This window comes from Globicephala melas, chromosome 12 (genome assembly GCF_963455315.2).
Source record: "Globicephala melas chromosome 12, mGloMel1.2, whole genome shotgun sequence".
NCBI lineage: Eukaryota > Metazoa > Chordata > Mammalia > Artiodactyla > Delphinidae > Globicephala > Globicephala melas.
Window position 1 is genome coordinate 51,338,933 of NC_083325.1, and position 21,165 is coordinate 51,360,097.

Here is a 21,165-nt window from a genome sequence, read left to right on the forward strand (position 1 = left end):
AATTAAAGTATTTCTTTCTTCAAAAAAATGTGAATATGGAAATCCCTATGCTGGACAGTTAGAAAAGAAACCAGAACAGGAGCGTGGCTTCAGCTGGTGCTTATATCAAGGGCCTTTAAGGTACATTCTTCTTTCAACTTAGAAATCTATAGCAACCAGCACAACTTTATAATTATTGCTGTCAAACACCACAAGGCTCATCTTCAAACAGGGAGCTGTGTCTGCACCATTCAGACTTCTTACCTTAAGTGCTTCATCCTTCCTAACATATCCATTAATTAACAGGATACAAAGACCCTTATCTCCGTGTGGAACTGTCAAGCAGGCTTTCCCTTAACTTAGGCAGGTAGCCACTTAACCACAAAGTCTATCACACACTGGTATCAGAAAACCACAAGCTGGGACTTCCCTGGCGGCGCAGCGGTTTAAGAATCCGCCTGTCAATGCACGGGACACGGGTTCAAGCCCTGGTCCAGGAAGATCCCACCTGCGGCGGAGCAATTAAGCCCGTGCACCACAACTACTGAGCCGCACACCTAGAGCCTGTGCTCCACAACAAGAGAAGCCACCGCTCTCTGGAACTAGAGAAAGCCTGCATGCAGCAACAAAGACCCAACGCAGCCAAAAATAAAGTTATTAAAAATAAATTTAAAAATTAAAATGACAATATATCTCAAATGTTTGATATTCTTGGGAGTTTAAAGACAGTTTTAAAAAGGTAAGAGGAGGGCTTCCCTGGTGGTGCAGTGGTTGAGCGTCTGCCTGCCGATGCAGGGGATGTGGGTTCGTGCCCCGGTCTGGGAAGACCCCACAGGCCGCGGAGCGGCTGGGCCCGTGAGCCATGGCCGCTGGGCCTGCGCGTCCGGAGCCTGTGCCCCGCAACGGGAGAGGCCACAGCAGTAAGAGGTCCGCATACCGCAAAAAAACCAAAAAAAAGTAAGAGGAAAAGGTGACAGCTCAGAAAAACAAGTGTAAAAGCCTTCATACAATTAAAAATAAGAAATGACTTAAGCTAAATATACAGTGAACAGATCTTTAAGCTTTTGCTTTAAAAATCACATTATTTTTGCTCCCTCTTCAGCCCATTACCTTGGTGTTGATTACTAGTTGTGCCCCAAATTTGTAGGCAAGATTTTTGGCTATCTACTTTTTAAAAAAGAATCAGTAGATAGCAATGTACTGCTAGAATTTGCTCCTATAAACAATAAAAGATAGACTGGGTATGTCTAACAAAAACTTGTGTAAGTAAATACAAGTTTCACAAACGTGAAACATGCTCTCAAGCCAACTTTAGAAATCAAACGATCAGTGTCCGTATCTACCTCTTAAGGTGGACCATTAGAGCAGAATTCCCCTACCCTCAAACAGCTAATGAGAAAAGAGAAGTAATCAGAGCAATTAATAACAAAGGCTCCCATCATACCTGCCCACCTGTACCTCTGCCCACATACCTGGCTTGCTTTCTTTCAGCTTGCATAACTATGGCACCCGTCACTTACGCATTAGGTCTACAGTGACCATATAAATTATCATCCAAACTGGCCTCTAAAACTATTTCCTAAATAAATTATCATCCAAACTGGCCTCTAAAACTATTTCCTAAATAAATTAGCATCCAAACTGGCCTCGGAAACTGTTTCCTAAATATTATTAGAAAGGAAGTCTACATAAAATACTAAAAGAAACCAGAGTTCTTCGGAGAGCAGCTTAAGAAGCAGGGACATTGACCATCCTCATCAGAATGAAAAGATGTTTTCAAAAGTTCTGAGGGCAGGGACTTCTCTGGTGGCGCAGTGGTTAAGAATCCGCCTGCCGATGCTGGGGACACGGGTTTGAGCCCTGGTCCGGGAGGAATCCCACATGCCACGGAGCACCTAAGCCCATGCGCCGCAACTACTGAGCCTGCACTCTAGAGCCCATGAGACACAACCACTGAGCCCGTGCGCCACAACTACTGAAGCCCACCCGCCTAGAGCCCGTGCTCTGCAACAAGAGAAGCCACCGCAATAAGAAGCCCGCGCAACACAACAAAGAGTAGCCCCTGCTCTCCGCAACTAGAGAAAGCCCGCGTGCAGCAACAAGACCCAACACAACCAAAAAATTTTTAAAAGTTCTGAGGGCAATGTTAAAAAGTCATAAAAGGGCTTCCCTGGTGGCACAGTGGTTGAGAGTCTGCCTGCCAATGCAGGGGACACGGGTTCGTGCCCCGGTCGGGGAAGATCCCACATACCGCGGAGCGGCTGGGCCCGTGAGCCATGGCCGCTGAGCCTGCGCGTCCGGAGCCTGTGCTCCGCAACGGGAGGGGCCGCAACAGTGAGAGGCCCGCATACCGCAAAAAAAATAATAATAATAAAATAATAATAATTTAAAAAATCATAAAAGCCAGCTTAAAAGAGGCTCCCACTGACCAAAGTATAAGTTCAGCATCTTTTTAAATACCAGTTTTAATAGTATCGATTAAATCAAATTAGGTCTGTGAAACTGAGTCCACAATGATACTTTTTTAAAAGCTTGAATACTTTTCTTACAATAATATTATATTAGGTGTGATATTATTTGGAAAATGTATTACTATAGATTTAATTGTATGAAAATTCTCAGGAAAGGCACCTACAACTAGGGCAGATAGTTACCTTTAACTAAAGGCTCTTAGGAAAAAAAAACTTGTCAATGTCTGACACACCACTCCTATAAATGAGTACAAGGCATACACTTAAAATTTTTTACTGCCCTCATTTCTCATAATCAACAGATAATTATCACTGAAATGAGACTGTGAAAAATAAACTAGCTAAGACTTGCTTAAAAAACCCAGATTTAGTTGTCAGAAGCCTTGCTCACAGCTCTTTCAATTATGGTCTTAATAAACTACAGAAGAAATAAAAGTATTGAGAAGCAGGCCTAGAGTGCATAAACATACATCCTGTAGCCATTTATTGAAACTGATGTCACCTCGACTCCTTCATTTCTCTCATCAACAAAAGTGGAAAAATACTTTTGCATCACACCTGACTGACAAAGTAACTAAGGGGAAAAAAAACCCAGGCAAAACACTTTAACACTGGAGCACAAGAGAAAACTAAATGACAAATAACCATTAAAAGATGCTCAACTTCTTTTAAAGAGTTCAACGACCCTCATAAAAAGTCCAAACGTCTTTGTAGCCCATTAGCCTGTTGGTGACTGGATCTCTGCATACCTAAGGCTCCTGCCTCCTCTTCATTCTCAATTTGCAGGACCTTCCTCTTCCTGCACCAGCTTCTAAAACTCCCTCACCTCCACAGTAGCCTGGCTAACTTCTTCTTGTCCTCTAGTCTCAGCCTAGAGAGCTGAAAGCCTACCCGGACCCACACATACCCCATCCTCCCCCCAAAGCACACGGAGCTCACCAACTCTGCTCCTGCTCTAGAATTGCCTTTTTGCTTGTCCCATTCACTGTTATATCCAGGATCTACAATGCCCAATACTGTGCCTGCCAGAGCAGATACGTTAACATTTGTTGAATAAAAGCCAAATCTATGTATACAAAAATAAGGTAAAATTCAAAAATTAAGAAAAAAAAGAAAGCCAAATCTATATACTGAATGGAGTTTCTTTAGAAGCCTAGTATCAAATGCCCATCTTTCCTGAATACTTTGGAAGTAGTCCCCATAGTAGGTGGTCAAGTGTAAACAATGTTATGCTTTTACCAGTCTCCTAAATTCAGACCTCAAAAAAACAAAGAGCATACGCTATACAACACATAAAGCACAACCATACAATAAATACTTCCATCCGTTTAGAATGGATGCAGGAAGAATCAAATTCATGTTTAAGTAAACATTATTAACACATTGTGCATCTCTCACCATGAAAAATAGTCTGTTACAGAGGATGCACATGTAGGGAAGGAAAAATATTTTCCCCTTTACCCTTCTGAGTTCTTGGCTAAGAGCCCCTGTAATAAAAGATTAACAAGAGGCTTCCCTGGTGGCGCACTGGTTAAGAGTCCGCCTGCCGATGCAGGGGACGCGGGTTCGTGCCCCGGTCCGGGAGGATCCCACATGCCGCTGAGCGGCTGGGCCCGTGCAACGCGAGAGGCCGCGGTGGTGAGAGGCCCAAAATACCGCAAAAAAAAAAAAAAAAAAAAAAAAAGATTAACAAGAAAAAGACAGACAAAAGTTTATTAACATGTATACCTCCCCATAAACGTGGGAGATACTAAGGAAAACTAACTCCTAGAGATGGCCCGAGTCACCATCTTAAAACATCATCTGCAGCTTTATAAAGACAAAAGAAAGGTGGGGTGGCGGGGACAGATAAGGGAGGTTACCAGGAAAAGAACAAAAAACAAGGGTATGGTTGTTATGCAGATTTCAGTCAGTGCCTTCTCCATTTAATAAGTTTCGGATGATTTAGAGTCACTCTTCTCTTCCTAGTACAGAGAGGGAGACATCCTTACAAATGGAGATTTCCTTTTTAAATGTAAATTTCCCTTACAGAAGAGTAACTTCTATAGCTCTCAGAGCTTCTCCAGTGTCCCCCAGTTTCTCAAAAATTATCAGTTCAAAATAACCTCTATGCCAGAGGCACATTATGGGGTGGCATATCCTGCTACTCTTCACACAACTACATAAACTTGAGAGGGTCGCTTAAAGGAGAATAACACTGTAATTCCACGTAGACTTTGAAAAATCTGTATAACACCTAAAACGCAGGACATTGTAAATCAACTACTCAAGTTTCTTATCCTGAATGCGTTCTTTATTTTTCTGTACCACTATTTCTTCATCCTTTCAAATGGCTACCATTACACACTATGCCTAATACAATACCTGGGATACAGTAAATGTGAGCTTTTCAAAATGTCGCCCGCTCCTCCAACAAAGGCCAGCCAAGCCCTGGAACAGCGCTGAACTGCCGAGAAGGCGAGGAAGACACCTCTGGGCAGGCTTCCCTATAATCGCGTCCCTACGTCCCCGCCCAGAGTCAGAGCAAGGCCTTTGGAGGCTCACTCTCAATTCCGGAAAAATTACACAGCCCCAACCTGCCCTGAAATCGCCAGCAAAAGATGCACTATATCAGGGAGTTCCCTGGTGGTCTAGTGGTTAGGATTCCTGGCTGTCACTGCTGGGGCCGGGGTTCAATCCCTGGTCGGGGACTGAGATCCCAAAAGCCTGGGGGAGGGGGCGGCCAAAAAAAAGATGCACTGTTCCTTAAACTAACATTATTTTCAACTGGCACAATACTTCCAGGTGTCAAAATCAACACTGTTCCTAAACTTTGATCTGTTTGGGGGCATATGCTGTCTACCTACAGGATGAGCCAACTGGATCCCTGCACTTGCTGCTCCCCCGCCCCTGCAATCCTTACTATCACCAATCAGACGCCTCCGTCTACGAGTGGACACACCTCTCGCGCTCTAAACTCGTCGTCCACCCCCAACCCCCATACCCAGGCCGAGGGCCCGCCCACCCACCCCGCCAGAGGCTTCGAGTCCGAGGCGCTCAGCCAAACATCGAGCGTATTCCTCCAACGACTACTGGACCGGTAATTCACCGTCCCAGCTGTGAAGGAGAAACGTCCTCCGGGAGTCCCACTCGCAGTACGCCGCGCCCCACAACCTGCAGGTGGCCGGCGGGCATTCCTCCTTCCCGCCACCCCTCCCCCGCCCCGGGTAGGCACCAGCCCCTCCCTCGCCCAAGGAGCGCACCCCACGCCGAGCAGGCAAGCTCTTTTCTCTTCCCGCCGCACCCTTAGCGCTCCCGTCTCTCATTTCTCCTCCCTGCCCCGAGCACCTTCCACTCCTCCTCCCCCACCTGACGGACCGCCTCTACCCCCGAACTAAGCGCGTCCTCCCTTCCCCTCCAACCCTTCGTACACAGCCGATTTCCTCCTGCCCTGTTTACAAGCTACACCCCCAAGGCTCCCTGCGCTCTTTCAAGCCAAATATGCAACCCCACCTCCTCCGAGCCCAGGCGCTGGCCGAGCACTCCAGCGCCACCCCCCCGAGGCGAGCCTCCCTTCCCTGGGCTCCCTGCGCCTCCCCCCACTGCACCACCTCCTCCGAGCCCAGGGCCTGGCCGCGCACCCCCCAGGCCCCTGAGGCGACCTCCCTGCGTCCCGACACCCCGCTACCTGGCGGGGACCGCAGGGGCTGCCGACTTCCGCAGGCCTCCGTTGAGGTTCCTCGCCTCGGCCCGCGAAGTGGAGCCCGCCAGGGGCCCCGGCCCAGGCCCGGCCTCGCTCCAGGCCGCATCCCCGCCTGGGGAAGGGGGAGAGGCCCCGGTGGCAGCGGCGGCGGCGCTTTCACTTGAGGCCCTGACCGGGTCTTTGCTGGCATTATTCAGGGCTGGAGACTTGGGGAAGAAGCTGTACAGCGTGCTTTGTCGCGACATGGCCACGGTCGCCGAGGCCCAGCCGCTGTGTCGGACCGAGCCACTAGAGGCACGGCAAGTACCGCGAGGGGCCTGCTGGCGGGAAATCGGGGGGGAGGCGCGCTCTGCCGGAGGAACACTGGCCCCATCGGCCAATCGGCAGGCCGTTCGCGGGCGGAGTCCCGGGCGGCGCGCGTCCGGCCCCGCCCCCTCGGGCGCCAGGAGACGTGGGGAGGGGAGGGGCCAGCACGCCGCGCGGGGTAGCTGCCCTTGGCGCCTCCAGCCTCCTCTCCCCGCGGCATGAATGGCCCGGGGCTGGTTACGACTGGAACACCTCGGCCCGAGCGAAGCTGGGCGCTGCTGCGGGGCTGACCCCCTCGGGAAGGCGTTCCTCTTTGGAAGGGAATCTGGCGGTCGCGGGCGTGCGATCACGCAGGGGCAGGTGTGTGACGAGTGCGTGCACCGCGTAAGCATGAGTGGCCGCAGTGCAAGGGGTAAACCGAACGGCCACAGAAAGAAGCCCTGGCGGAGAAACGCCTTCCAGAGCCTGCATGAACAATCCCGCTGTTAGAACGCTTACCCCAAGGAACCGGAAAAGAAAAAAAGGATCCAGACTTAAATCAGCAGAAGATCAAGTCTTCTGTTCGCTTTGTATTCTCAAAGCGTTGCACATAGGAGGCACTTGATAAATACTTTACAACTGAACGCTAAGTTTTTGGCCCAGTATGAGTTTATGATTTAAAAAAAAATTGCCAGCCACACAGCTTTCCTCTGCCGGGAAGCAATCCAGTCATTTCACATAGATTAACTCATTAAATCCTCGCAATCACCTGTGAGGTAAGTATCAGTACTTCAGGTCCACTGTTCCTTATCTGAACTTCTTGGGCCAGGTGTGTCTCAGAATGCAGGATTTTTTATATTTTAGAAAAGTCACAAGGTGTGAATAAAAAGTTCCTATTCTCCAAATTGAAGAAAGACGTTGGAAGACTGACAGCTCTTTGGCCCTAATCCCAAACTGTGAATAAGTAAGTATGGAATCCAGAATCCCAGAAACCAGCCCCAATCAGCAACAGCTGTGCTTTGGTGCGAACATATAAAGATCAGCTCTTTGCTTTGTTCAGGAGGCTGTGTTCTGCCACACCGTTCTCCTGTGCTAGGCATGTAATAAAATCAGCTTTGTTTCAGAAGCAGTATTTGAAATAATACCCTTCCCTACATGAGTATAATACATGACACCCTCAGAGAGTCTGGGGCAACACCCTAAAATCAAACGTAATATTCCTTCAGCAGAACATATGCTTTTTCGCACTAAGTGGGATAAATATAGACTATAAATAGCCTCGGGTCAGCTCAGGTCAAAATTTGCTACCAAATGAGTTTGCACAAAACTTGTTTTTCAAAGCTTTTTGGATTTCAGAATTGCAAGTAAGGCATTGTTGACCTGTCTTATATCTCCTTTTTATGGCTGAAGAAACTGAGGCACAGATGGGTCAGATGGCCCATGACCGAACAGCCAGAAAAGGGTGGAGTAGGAATTTAAATCCTGGGAAGTGTTTCTGGAGTCCTGTGTTACTAATAGAAATGTTATATTGCCTTCAGTTTAACATCGTTTTATTTCATCCTCACAACATTATATTAGGTTGAACTGTATAAAATTGCCGATATTCAACCTCTTTTTTTTTTTTTTTTGGTCATGCCACACGGCTTGTGGGATCTTAGTTCCCCCACCAGGGATTGAACCAGAGCCCTCAACAGTAAGAGCGTGGAGTCCTAACCACTGGACCACCAGGGAATTCCGTATTCAAACTTTTTCAAAGTACAAAAATTCTGTTTCATTTGATTCAACTTAATATGATGTTATTATTCTTGTTTTACAGAGAGGAAATGTAGGCTCAGGGGGAATGAGCCAGTTATAAGACAGAGGTTAAGAGCCAGTGCTTGGGGTAACTCAAGACCTGGCCTCTGACCTAACTCACCAGGCAGGTAACAGCAATTTTACTTCTCTCAACTTGTTTCCTCATCATTAATGAGAACAATAATAACTTTGGGCCAAATTTTGGAGGCCCGTTAGATGCTTCCCACAAACAGGTAAAACGAGTAAGAAGTCACACATCTGAGAATCATCAAACACACAATCCCTCGGTAGGTAAAGTCACCCAACCTTCTCCATGCAGAAGGCACATACTGTGTGTGAAGAACACCCAACTCGGAACAAACAGAACAAGATACTTGTTCAGAGTTTGCTACCACCACTTGTGTCTGGCAGAGACTTAAAGGCAGACAGGAGTAAGAAAGCTTCAAAGTGAAAAAGCAGAGGCATCAGGTGTGCTGTGATTGGCCGTGGGGTAGCTGGAGGTGGGCTAACTAGAAGTAGAGCATCCTCTGTGATTGGTTTGGGGAAGCATACTTAGCTTCCTCTGATTGGTCCTGAGTTGGAAGTGGGGATTAAAAAAAGAGAGAAGCTGGGGACTTCCCTGATGGCACAGTAGTTAAGAATCTGCCTGCCAATGCAGGGGACACAGGTTCGAGCCCTTGTCCAGGAAGATCCCACATGCCACGGAGCAACTAAGCCCGGGTGCCACAACTACTGAGTCCATATGCCACAACTACTGAAGCCCGCACGCCTAGAGCCCGTGCTCCACAACAAGAGAAGCCACCGCAGTGAGAAGCCCATGCACCACAACAGAGTAGCCCCCGCTCGCCACAACTAGCGAAAGCCCGCACACAGCAACGAAGAGCAACACAGCCAAAAAATTTAAAAAAAAGAGAGAGAGAAGCTGACCAGCTATCAACCAAGTCCTGACAGTTCTGGGGCAGTTGCTGCAGAGGTCTTTGTCTTCTGGACTGGTTGCTGCAGAAGTTGTGATTTGGCTTCAATCTGCAGCAACGAGCTCAGGAAGTCAACTGTAGCTGTAGCAACCAGTCCAGGGAGCCAAACAACAGCCCTTGTAGCAATGCCTGTCAACTCACTGCCAAATGCAAATAATGATGGCTAATTCCCTTGCTGTAGCAAGCTCTGAGTAAACAGCCTTTGCTTGTTCTCATTTGGGTGGTCTTAACTATTTCCACATGTCTGAGAGCAGAGCCTTCCAGGCAGAGGTCAACAGCCTCTAAGTGAAAAGCAAACACCTTGAGTTTGGGAATAGCAAGGTGGCCCGAATGGTTGGAGGAGGATGAACTGGGGTGGGGTGGGAGAGCGGTAGGACGTGTGGTCAGGGAAGAAAGGCAAGGGCAGATGATCCAAGGCCTTATGGGACTTTTGGCTTTGAGTGAGCTGGGGAGCCACTGCAGGTCTTGAGTAGACGAATGACCTGATCTGACACGGACTGCTAGATTGAGAATAAACTATTTAATAAACAGCAACCTAACTGAGCTATATTGTTCTCTACAGAAGCAAGAGTGTGGAAATAGGAAGCATAAAGTCTAGGGGGAAAAAGAACCAGAAGAGCAGGAATCCGTGGTATTTATATCCAAAATTCTGGACACATTCACCCTGCGATGACTCATGAATAGGGGAGGGTGAAATACCCCTCAAGAGTTAACCATGTGTGCTCTGCACCTGTGCTCCCCACTCATGTGACACTTCCTTCAACTGCATTTTTACTTTGTGCCAGGCACTGATGTTGGTACAATAGATATAGCTGTGGACCAGACCGATACATCCAGAGATGTATGGAGATTGCTGTAGGGGAGCTAAATTTCCACCCCAAAATGTGTCTCTTTGACATGAGGATTAATTTAGCCTGATTACTTTTAAGAAACAGAAGACTTGGAAATTTTTCCTTGTTACCTCCCCCTTAACTGCCTAAAAGAATTTAGATAAAGGGCCTATTCCTGGAATAGAGCTATTACCATAGATGTCTGCAAAGAATATAGGCTAGGTGTAGTGGGGGAAACTCAGCAGGGCCTAGAGATCAGAGTCCACTCTGTCCCACCCTCTGCATGGACTAGCAAACATTTATTTACCAAACATTTGCTTTTCCATCTCCACTTGCATTGCCTTCCTCCCCTTTGAGGTCCCAAAACACTACCCCCAACAACCTCTTTTGTCTTTAGCTGAACATGGTATTTAAGGTGAGAATTTCTGCCATTTTGATGAGTTACTCAGTTTTCCTGGGCCTCTTCCATGTATACATGTTACTTTTATTGGATTATCTCCTGTTAATCTTACTCACATCAACTTAATTCTTAGACCAGCCAGAATTTAGAAGGGTAGAGGAAAATATCTTCCTCCCTGACACTGCTGAAAACACAAGCAGTTACTATATGCCAGTCCCAGTGGGCTCATAGATTATGTTAGATCACTTTGATAGGAATTTAGACTAGTACCATGGTTCCCAAACTGGACACCAAGGCACCCCAGGGAATGAGAGCAAATTCACAGGGGCACCATGAGGTATTTTTAAGTTTCAAGGGAAATTCAACAACACCTGTCAGGCATTGTACTGCTAACTGCAGTTATTTCGCAGTTTCAACACGAACTCATGCTACATTTCTTTTAATGATATCGTTGGGGAAGAAAAAAACAGCATTTCCTCTACCCTCTTAGGTTCAGTTTTGGGTGTCTGCAAATTAAGCTGACAAAAGAGATTAGCAAAAGAAAGAGTTTACTTTTGCATGCAATGCGAATACATGCAGACATGCTCCATGAGTAACTCAAAGGGGTGGGTTAGAACTGGGAGCTTATACATCTAACTTACTGGGGGAAAGAGTGGGGGAAGAAACGACTTCTATAGTGAGGACAAATCGGTTTATTTAGGAAAGACAAATGGGTTTTTAGAAGACAAGAAAGTTTGTGGTAATAGATTATGCAGGTACCAGTTCTTTTTCTATCTTCTTCACGGCCGTGAAACTCCCCTGGAGAGAGGATTTTCTCTCCCGTCCCACCCCCCCACCCCACCCCCGCCCCGTCCCGCCCCACCCCACCCCACAGCATGTGGGATCGACCAGGAATCAAACCTATGCCCCCTGCAGTGGAAGCAGAGTCCTAACCACTGTACCACCAGGGAATTCCCCCTGGAGAGAGGATTAATGGCAGACTCATTTCTCAGAAGTTGCTTCTTTTAGTCAAAGTAAACTCCAAGAAGTCTTCTTTCTGCATCTGGTGAATCTCAAATGTCTTCAGCTTAAAATAATCTTTATACAAACTCTGGTATTCTGAGTAGGTCCCCACAACAACATATCTTTGTGACACTGAGTTTTTGGTGTTTTCTGTGGTAAAAAGCGAGTACCATGTAGAATGAGTGTGGTGGTATCCAAATCTGATTTTAAAGTTTGAGAAGTTGTACAGTGCCCAACCAGCACACACATTTCAATACTATGTATAGGTTATTTAAGAATGAAATAGGGGGCTTCCCTGGTGGCGCAGTGGTTGAGAGTCCGCCTGCCGACGCAGGGGACACGGGTTCGTGCCCCGGGCCGGGAAGATCCCACATGTCCCGGAGCCGCTGGGCCCGTGAGCCATGGCCGCTGAGCCTGCGCGTCCGGAGCCTGTGCTCCGCAACGGGAGAGGCCACAACAGTGAGAGGATCGCGCACCGCAAAAAAAAAAAAAAATATATATATATATATATATATAATTTTTCCTTTTAATTTATCTGTATTTTTTCCCCAAACAGCTACTAAACTATTAGGACATAAATGCTTATTAATTTGTATAGGCATACACTGCATTGAGGAACCTGCACACCGCAACGAAGAGCAGCCCCCGCTCACCGCAACTAGAGAAAGCTGCGCGCAGCAACGAAGACCCAATGCAGCCAAAAATAAAGAAAGAAAGAAAAAAAGTTGTATGGGCATAAAACTTAATACATGGAACTGTTAAGTATTTCCTTTGGCCTAGGAGGCTTGGTTCAGAAGGTAATGAGATATTAAAAGCACCAGGGTTTAGTTTTATGAACCTCCAGCCTAGTGGTTAAGGGTTCTGCATTCAAACTTCCTGTGTTCAAATCCCAGCTGAACTGCTTACTGACTGTATGACTTTGTTGGGCAATTTACTTAACTTCTCTCCTTGCTTCAGTTTCTTCACCTGTAAATTGGGAATGATGATAACAGGACCTACTTCATCGGGTTGTGGTGAGGATTGAGTGGAATGGCTTTGTAAAGCCCTCAGTCCAGTGCCTGCACACCAATTAATGGGACACAGTTACATAAAGAAAGCTCTGAACATTTTCCAGAAGAATGCAGTGCTCTGTGTTCCCGCTCCGCCCATCTCAGGATCAGGCTGACCAAACAGCCCTTGCCTTTGTCTTAGGCCTTGGGAGATAAAGTCAAATCTGGAAAAGGAAGGGAGTGTTTTGTGAGGTCCTGTCCTAGCCCAATCAGCCCTTGATCACCAGGGACAAGCCTATAGTCTGACAAAGTCAGGTTTTTTTGGCCAGCTGCACAGAAGGAGACTCCATAGCATAGGAGGGACCAAACAAAGGAAACAAAAGAAAACCTACAATTATGTGCTTTGGGGGAGGGTGGAGTTTAGGAGAAATTTACCTGAAGCCATGTTTGGATAGGCTCAAAGCAAAGCAGGGTGTAAAGTCAAACCTAGACTAAAAGGTGGAAACTACAAAGTTAAGACAGATGTGGCATGGTGTGTCCAAAAAAAAAAAATCCCTTATCTAATGCGGTGCACCTGGGTTGTAAATAGAAGCCGCTTTTCTGTGTCAGAGTGAGTTAGAACGTGCAGGCGAGAATGGGGTGTTTCATTCCTGCTGACAAAATTTCAAACAGCAAAGTTTCTGACGGTCTCTGATTTTAGAGGACAAAGACTTCTCAGTGAGTAAGAAAGCAGGAGTCCTTCTGCCACTGCAGCTTGTCCTTGAGAGAAATAGTGTTTCCTGTTCAACTTTGCAACTGGCTTTATCTTTGTTATCCCAGCTGGATGAATGGCAGGGCACATTTTTAACTTCTCATTCCTTCTCATTGCTAATTTTTGCTTTCTCAGTCTTGGAAATGAGGAGGAGGGGAACTTGGTGGTGGCCAGGTAGAAGGAGACAATAGCTGCATCCTGCCTTTCGGGCAGCAAGGGGACTGAAATCAAAGGTGTCAGTGCATTGCCTACGGCCCTGAGGTATGGTGGAGGCTGAGTGACTGGCTTGGGGAGGATGGGGCCTAGACCACCTGGAGAGAGGGGGAGACAGGCCAGAGGCCTTGCACACAGCCTGGAGCACTCTCCCCGCCCCCATCCCACCATTCCTCTTTCTTGGAAGCTTCCCTGTTATCTCAGACCACCAAGGGGGAGGACTAGCCCAGGCATTTCTCTTGATTCCCAGAGCCGTCCTAGGTAGAATTGCCAGATACTTTTCTAATGACCAGAGCAACCCTTTTGCACTGAATGTGGTTTCAGCTTCTGATCTCTCAAGTCTGGCCCCAGCCTCCCTTCCCAGCTGACTGCCATTCCTACCCTCTGCCTTCTCTGTGCTGGCCTCATCTTCTCCCCTGAAGCCATACAGACCTGCTCTCAATCCCAGAGACCTCACACACAAACGGTGGCAGCCTGGGTAAATTATTTGCACTGGAGCCTTGATCTCCCAATCGGATAAATGGGGTGGACTAATATCTACCTCACAGGGGTATTGGGAGGATGGAATGAGATGAAGACAGTTACCAAGAATGTAATCTGTGCCCTATAAGTCCCTTCCTTTTCACATGCTGTCTCTGCCCCCTGCAAAGCTCTTGCTCACTTTTCCTTCGCTAATCCCAACACAAACGGAGCTGAGCAGAGCCCTGTGCCCCCTGCCCCGCCACGTACAAAGCCCTTCCGTGTCCCCTGCCTCTTGTTCGTAGAGAAGCTGAAGTCTCCCAGGCCTCCCTGAGTCACCAAGGAGCAGGCTCAAGCAGCTAATGATCAGGACATTAAAGTCACAGCATCGTTCAGTGTCTGATGCACATTCCTGAGTTGTTTTACAAATACTGTAACTGCCACCAGAGGGAAAAGCTAACTGCATGATGACCAGACTATAGCCATGACATAAGCTGCTCCGTCTGGAGCAGTACTGAATCTATGGCACGCACAATTCCAAGAACTGGCCTTAAGAGAATGGAATTAACACTATTGCTCATAATAATCTATATCTTTGTGGTGGACATCAAAATAATTATAGCTTGCTCTGCCCGTATATGTAAGCGGGCAACTGAAATTGTCAGCAAAGAGACGCTACCGTCCCAAGTTGACATCTTCCATCCTAAGAATACAGTACCCTACGTCAGCATGAAGAAATTATGGAAGATGGATCTTCACCCCTAATCCCATAGAAGTGGAATGATGTTCTGACAAGTGGGGATTTGTAAGCAGCTCTTGGCAGGAGAGAGCTCTTTACAGGAGGCCTCTGTTGTCCTGTCACTTTAGCAGAGCTGTATTATAACTAACCTTAAACCAGGCATCCCCGTGCTCTACTCACCTCTGGCCCAAGCACACCTTTCAAATCTTTTGATCACACAATACCTTGCCTAAACTGTTGGTTCTTTCCATAGATCGAAGAAATAGAAATGAGGAATAAGTAATTAACCAATGACCAGATCTCTTCCTTAAGTTCCCCTTCAGTAATCTCACAAACTGTGTAAACGAGATAGCATCTAAAGAAAGATGACTAGGAGTCGACAAGCCTGCTTGCAGTGGAAGATGGAAATGAGTCTGAGCCCCTATTTCCCTGATTAACTGAGATTACTTCCCCTTTTCCCTTTAAAAACTTTCAGGGCTGAGCAGAATCTTTGGAGCTGGATTTGGGATGCAAGTCCACCTTTTCTCCAGAATGTCAGCTTTGTGATTAAAAGCAACACTTTCAGTTTCTACCAATACTTGCCTCTTGAGTGTTGATTTTCAGGTGGTGAGCAGGTGGACCTGAGTTCGGTAACACAAAAAGCCTTTGCCAGCTCAGTTGAAGTACCTGCCCAGCCAAGTCCCTCCTCTGAACACACCATCCCCTAATCAGGTAGCTTTAGTTTCAAAGAATGGCCTCTTAAGTTCCCAGATATAAAGCTGTGATTTGAGAGCTGTGGCCCTGAAACAGGAGGGAAGGGGGCAGGGCACAACCTTTGAAAGGATTACATAGCCCGAGGTCATGACCTAAACGGATTAGAACCAAATAGGTCCAAAATGGTGGACAAGTCGACTTCCACTAGAATTTAGAGCCTCAGTATACACTAATTGTATCACATCAGCAAGCTAAATGACACACCCACAGGCTCCATGACAATTCTAAGGCGAGTAAGGGTCAGAAAGCAGGTAGTAGCCCAATTCCTGGAGATCCCCGCCCCTTCTTTCGAAATAGCTGGAACACCCCTCCCTCTCATTAGCCTATGAAATTACCCACCACTATAAAAACTGACAACCCCAGACCCTGGTGCCTTTCTCACCTTCTGAGATGGCCCTACACTCAGTCTGTGGAGTGTGTTTCTCTCTAAATAAATCCACTTCTTACCTATCACTTGGTCTCTCACTGAATTCTTTCTTTGATGAGACATTAAGAACCTGAGCTTCATTAAGTCCTAAAATCAGGTGTGTGATCTCAGTTGGAGGACTGGGTTTTGGCTGGGTTTGAGTCCCGGCCACCTGGGTTCAAGTCCCAACCTGAGATACACGGTCTTGGCCCCAACAGCTGTGGCATGTATTTGGTCCTGTGACACATCTCAGGTTGTCATTTGCCATTTCATGGTGAGCCAAACAATGATTGAACTGGCTAAGCCCTGTTGGGACCCACCCAGACCCCGAAACGTGGTATAAAGATTATTTTAAGCTGAAGACATTTGAGATTCAATAAATGCAGACAAAAGCCATCTCAGAGTGTCTCTCATCTACTAAAAGCAGGAACTTCTGAGAAACGACGACTACCATAAATTCCCTCTTTGGGGTGAGTCTGCTCCCAGGAGAAAAACCAAGAGGAAATGTACCATAAATCCCCTCTCCTGGGAAATTTTATGGCCCTGAAGACAGACCAGGAGTATCTACATAAACAAACATTATCACAGACTTTCTTATCTCTCTTTTGCTCTCCTAAAAACCCATTTGTCTTTCCAAAAGAAATCTGGTTTTCTCATAGGAGCCTTTCCTATCCCTGCCTTTTCCCTATGTAGGGGTGGGTTTCCCTTCTACTCTTCTACGTTCTTTGGCTGGTCTAGTAACTAAATTGATATAAAACAGATTAAGAAGAGAAAAACAAAAGTTTAATAACATGTATACTTCCTTTATACTTTATATCTTTATATATAAAGTATAAAGTATATATACTATATACTTTATATAAAGTATACTTTATACCATATATCCTGTATACTTCCTTTAATAACATGTATACTTCGTTTAAACTAAGTCTCTGAAAGGGACAAAGCCATCACCTTAAATACATCTTCGGCTAAATACAAAAGAAGATGGTGGCGGGCAGGGAGATCAATTATGGAAGGTTATCAGGCAAAGCACAGTAAACAGGGTAAGGTTGTTATGCAGGTTTAAGTATATGCCTTCTTCACTGTTAACAGTTTCTAGAGGTTTGGTCATCCTCCTCTTCATGGTAGAGGGAGGGAGACACCATCACAAATATAGATTTCCCTTATAAATGTAAATGTTTCTTACAAAAGGATAACTTCTACTCAGTTTTCAGAGCTTTTCCTCTGTCTGCTGTTTCTTATAAATAATCAGCCTAAAATAATCAATATGCCAGAGAGATACATTTTAGGGTGGTATACTTTTCGTCCCTTCACCTACTAAGTTAGATATTGTTAAAAAAGAAACAACCAGCTCAAAATGGAGTCACAGGAATTCCCTGGTACTTCAGTGGTTGGGACTCATTGCTTTCACTGCCGAAGGTCCGTGTTCAATCCCTGGTTGGGGAACTAGGATCCCACAAGCCATGAGGTGTGGCCAAAAAAAAAAAAAAAAAAAAATGGAGTCACTTGTGCTAAGCCCCACATCAGTGTAGGGGACAAAACTTACCACCCCCAAATGTCTCTTTGGCATGTGGATTATTTCAAGCTGAAAACAATCAAGGTCCAAAAGACTCAGGAAGAAAATTTGACCTTCCCCCTAACTGCCTAAAAATTTTTTAGATAGAGGGTCTGTCCCTGGAATAGAGCTGTCACCAGAGATATCTGCAAAGACTATGGGCTAGGTTTGGTCGGGGAAAATCCGCAGGGCCTAGAGATTAGAGTCCACTCTGTCCTGTTTTCTCTGCAGGGCCCAGCAAACATTTATTTACCAAACATTTGCCTTTCCATCTCCATGTGAATTGCCTTCCTCCCCTCTGAAGTCCCAAACCACTACCCCAACATCCTCTTTTGGCATTAGCTGAACATGGTGGTTTCAGCCATTGTAAGTTACTCAGTTTTCCTGGGTCTGTCCCATGCATACATGTTATTAAACTTGTTTGATTTTCTCCTGTTAATCTGTCTCATGTCAGTTGAGTTCTTAGACAGCCAGAGAACCTAGAAGGAAAAATTCTTCCTCCCTGACGTCAGCAAACCAAGACTTAATACTGTAAAGAAAAAGATGTTTCCTGCCATTCCAGTTCTACAAGGATGAAGCCATTAGCCACTGCCGTTGCCCACCAACCATGTGCCTGAGGGAATCCAGGATGGAGAAAACAAGAAGCATTCTGTGCTTTAGATATACAAGCCCCTAGATAGTTAACATACATATCTAAGGGAAAATGTCAGTTACCCCAGATTCTTGCATCTTCCCATACATAGGAAAGCACTAAAACCATTAACTTGAGATGTCTGTTCTTTGTGATTAGCAGTAATCTTTTTATGCTTGACTACACTTTTTCCCAGCCCCCAAAAAAGAAAAAAAGGTTTATATATGTCCTGGCTCCACCCTTACCTCTTCAGAACAGTTTCTCAGAGCTATCTGAGAGGCTTTCTCCTGGGCTATAGTCCTTAGTAAGATGCTGGATAAACTCAACTCAGAGCCCTTAATGTTGTATGCTTTTTTCAAGTTGACAGTGTTGGCAACAATTCAGGGACCCAGAGCAGACTTCTCTCCTTTGCCTCAACTTTGGAGCCTTGGTACCAGCAGGACCCCTTGGGCCTGTTCACCTCCTCAGTGAGTCCAGATTAATTTGGGTGAATCTCCCCTGATACCTGATCTCCCACTCCTGGTTGAAGATCCTGAGTTTATTCAGAGGTTGTTAAACTCCTCACTATGAGGAGTAGGTCATTCTTGAACTTAGGTTCAAGAGGTACCTATACGTAAATTGTACCAATGTTTTCTTAGGTCAGTCTCCCAAGGCGATAGAAATGAAAACAAAAATAAACAAATGGGACCTAATCAAACTTATAAGCTTTTGCACAGCAAAGGAAACCATAAACAAAACTAAAAGACAACCTACAGAATGGGAGAACATGTTTGCAAACGAGGCAACCCACAAAGGCTTCATTTCCAAAATATACAAACAGCTCATACAACTCAACAACAAAAATCAAACAACCCAATCGAAAAATGGGCAGAAGACCTAAATAGACATTCCTCCAAAGAAGAAATACAAATGGCCATTAGGCACACAAAAAGATGCTCAACATCACTAATTATTAGAGAAATGCAAATCAAAACTACAATGAGGTACTACCTCACACCAGTCAGAATGGCCATCATTAAAAAGTCTACAAATAACAAAGGCTGGAGAGGATGTGGAGAAAAGGGAATCCTTCTACACTGTTGTTGGGAATGTAAGTTGGTGCAGCCACTGTGGAAAACAGTATGGAAGCTCCTCGGAAAACTAAAAATAGAATTACCATATGATCCAGCAATCCCACTCCAGACAAAACTCTAATCCGAAAAGATATATGTACCCCTGTGTTCATAGCAGCACTATTCACCATAACCAAGACATGGAAACAATCTAAACGTCCATCAACAGATGAATGGATAAAGAAGATGTGGTACATATATACAGTGGAATACTACTCAGTCATAAAAAGGATGGAATAATGCCACTTGCAGCAACATGGATGCAACTAGAGATTATCATACCAAGTGAAGTAAGTCAGAAAGAGAAACAAATACCATATGATATCACTTATATGTGGAATCTAAAATATGACACAAATGAACCTACCTACGGAAGAGAAACAGACTCAGAAACAAAGACAGTAGACTTGTGGTTGCCAGAGTTGGGGGGATTGGGGGGAGGGATGGAATGGGAGTTTGGGGTTAGCAGTTGTAAGCTATTATATATTATATATGGAATGGATCAACAACAAGGTCCTACTGTATAACACAGAGAACTATATTCAGTATCCTATGAGAAACCATAATGAAAAAGAATATATATATATAATCTGAATCACTTTGCTGTATAGCTGAAATTAACACAAGATTGTAAATCAACTATACTTCAATTAAAAATGTTTAAAAAATTTTTTTTAAATAGAAGAGTTACCTATTATTTGCTTAGTTGAAAGACACTGCAGTTACCCCCAGCTGTAAAACACTGGAATGATTTTGCTCAGCTGAAAGATACTGAGGAGGCTTGGACTGGCTGATTAGGTAAGAGGCTGACCTGATGTCTTTCCTTAATTCAGCACCTTCACAGAATTTGTCAGGATAAAGTGAAGCTACCACATGACAGCTTTGTTGTGAAGAAAAGAGACAAGGCTCCTCTTAGCTGGTTATGGCTTTCTTAAGCAGCTCAGAAACTTATGGGAGTGGTGGAGACAGATTCTGCACACGGTGCAGCAGTCCCATTGGGAAACCCACTCATTAATTTAAAACTTGCAGGGCTTCCCTGGTGGTGCAGTGGATAAGAATCCGCCTCCAATGCAGGGGACACGGGTTCAAGCCTTGGTCCGGGAAAATCCCACATGCCGCGGAGCAACTAAGCCCGTGTGCCACAACTGAGCCTGGGCTCTAGAACTCACGAGCCACAACTACTGAAGCCCACACGCCCAGAGCCTGTGCTCCACAACAAGAGAAGCCACTCCGATGAAAAGCCCACACACCGCAACGAAGAGTAGCCCCCACTCGCCGCAACTAGAGAAAGCCCACGCACAGCAACAAAGACCCAACACAGCCAAAAACAAACAAACATCTCACAATACAATAAAACTAGAATTAAAAAACAAAAAAAAAATGGTACAGAAGAACCGGTTTGCAGGGCAGAAATAGAGACACAGATGTAGAGAACAAACGTATGGACACCAAGGGGGAAAAGTGGTGGAGGGGTGGAGGTGGTGGTGGGACGAACTGGGAGATTGGGATTGACATATGTACACTAATATGTATAAAATGGATAACTAATGAGAACCTGCTGTATAAAAAAATAAAATAAAATTCAAAAGAAAAATGGGATAAATAAAATGGATGTTGATAGGATTTAAAAAAATTTTGATACAAAACTACCTAAGGTTGGTAGGGCCAAAGGGACCCTCTACTCTCCCCCCAGCGTTAAAGGGTCCCAAATGAGTCTGCTCTATTTACCCCAGTTTGGAAAAATAAGTTAAAGGCTGAAAGAAAATTACAGTGAGATACCTAGCAAGCAAGTGCTTGGGGCTACAGTTAGGTTAATTAATCGAGTTAAAGATTGAGAAAAGGAAAAAAAAAAAAAAAAAAGATTGAGAAAAGGACCCGAGTCCCTTGGTTCTACCCCTCACTAGGGACCCCAAAGCCTTTAATACAAAAATAGATAAAGTGGTCGGGGGATAAAAGGAAAGTTTCTGGGACTCTTTGTAAGACCAAGATTTGGTGATGGGATCCTAATGGAAGCTAAACTTAAAGGTATCATAGTTGATAGAATTGAGACAAAAGTTTATTTAAAAAAATTAGTGTATTTGAATGGGCTTTGTGTAAGACGGTTACATCTCTTTTGCTTGATTATATTGTGAGACAG

At 45.4% G+C, this 21,165-nt stretch overlaps 1 protein-coding gene across 4 annotated transcripts in view; it reads right to left on the reverse strand.

Moving 5' to 3' along the window:
• The window catches only part of MSH6 (mutS homolog 6), a 98,364-nt gene that overhangs the window by 11,503 nt on the left and 65,696 nt on the right, over positions 1-21,165 (reverse strand). Inside the window, exon 1 of one of the 4 annotated variants that reach the window (XM_030857728.3) lies at positions 6,118-6,476. The exons of 2 other annotated variants lie outside the window; for them this stretch is intronic. In XM_030857728.3, coding sequence (XP_030713588.1) covers positions 6,118-6,377 — 260 coding nt within the window. In that variant the 5' untranslated portion in view covers positions 6,378-6,476. Of the gene's footprint in view, positions 1-6,117; positions 6,477-21,165 lie in introns of those variants that run through there. One more of the 4 variants, XM_060309595.2, reaches the window with a different exon arrangement.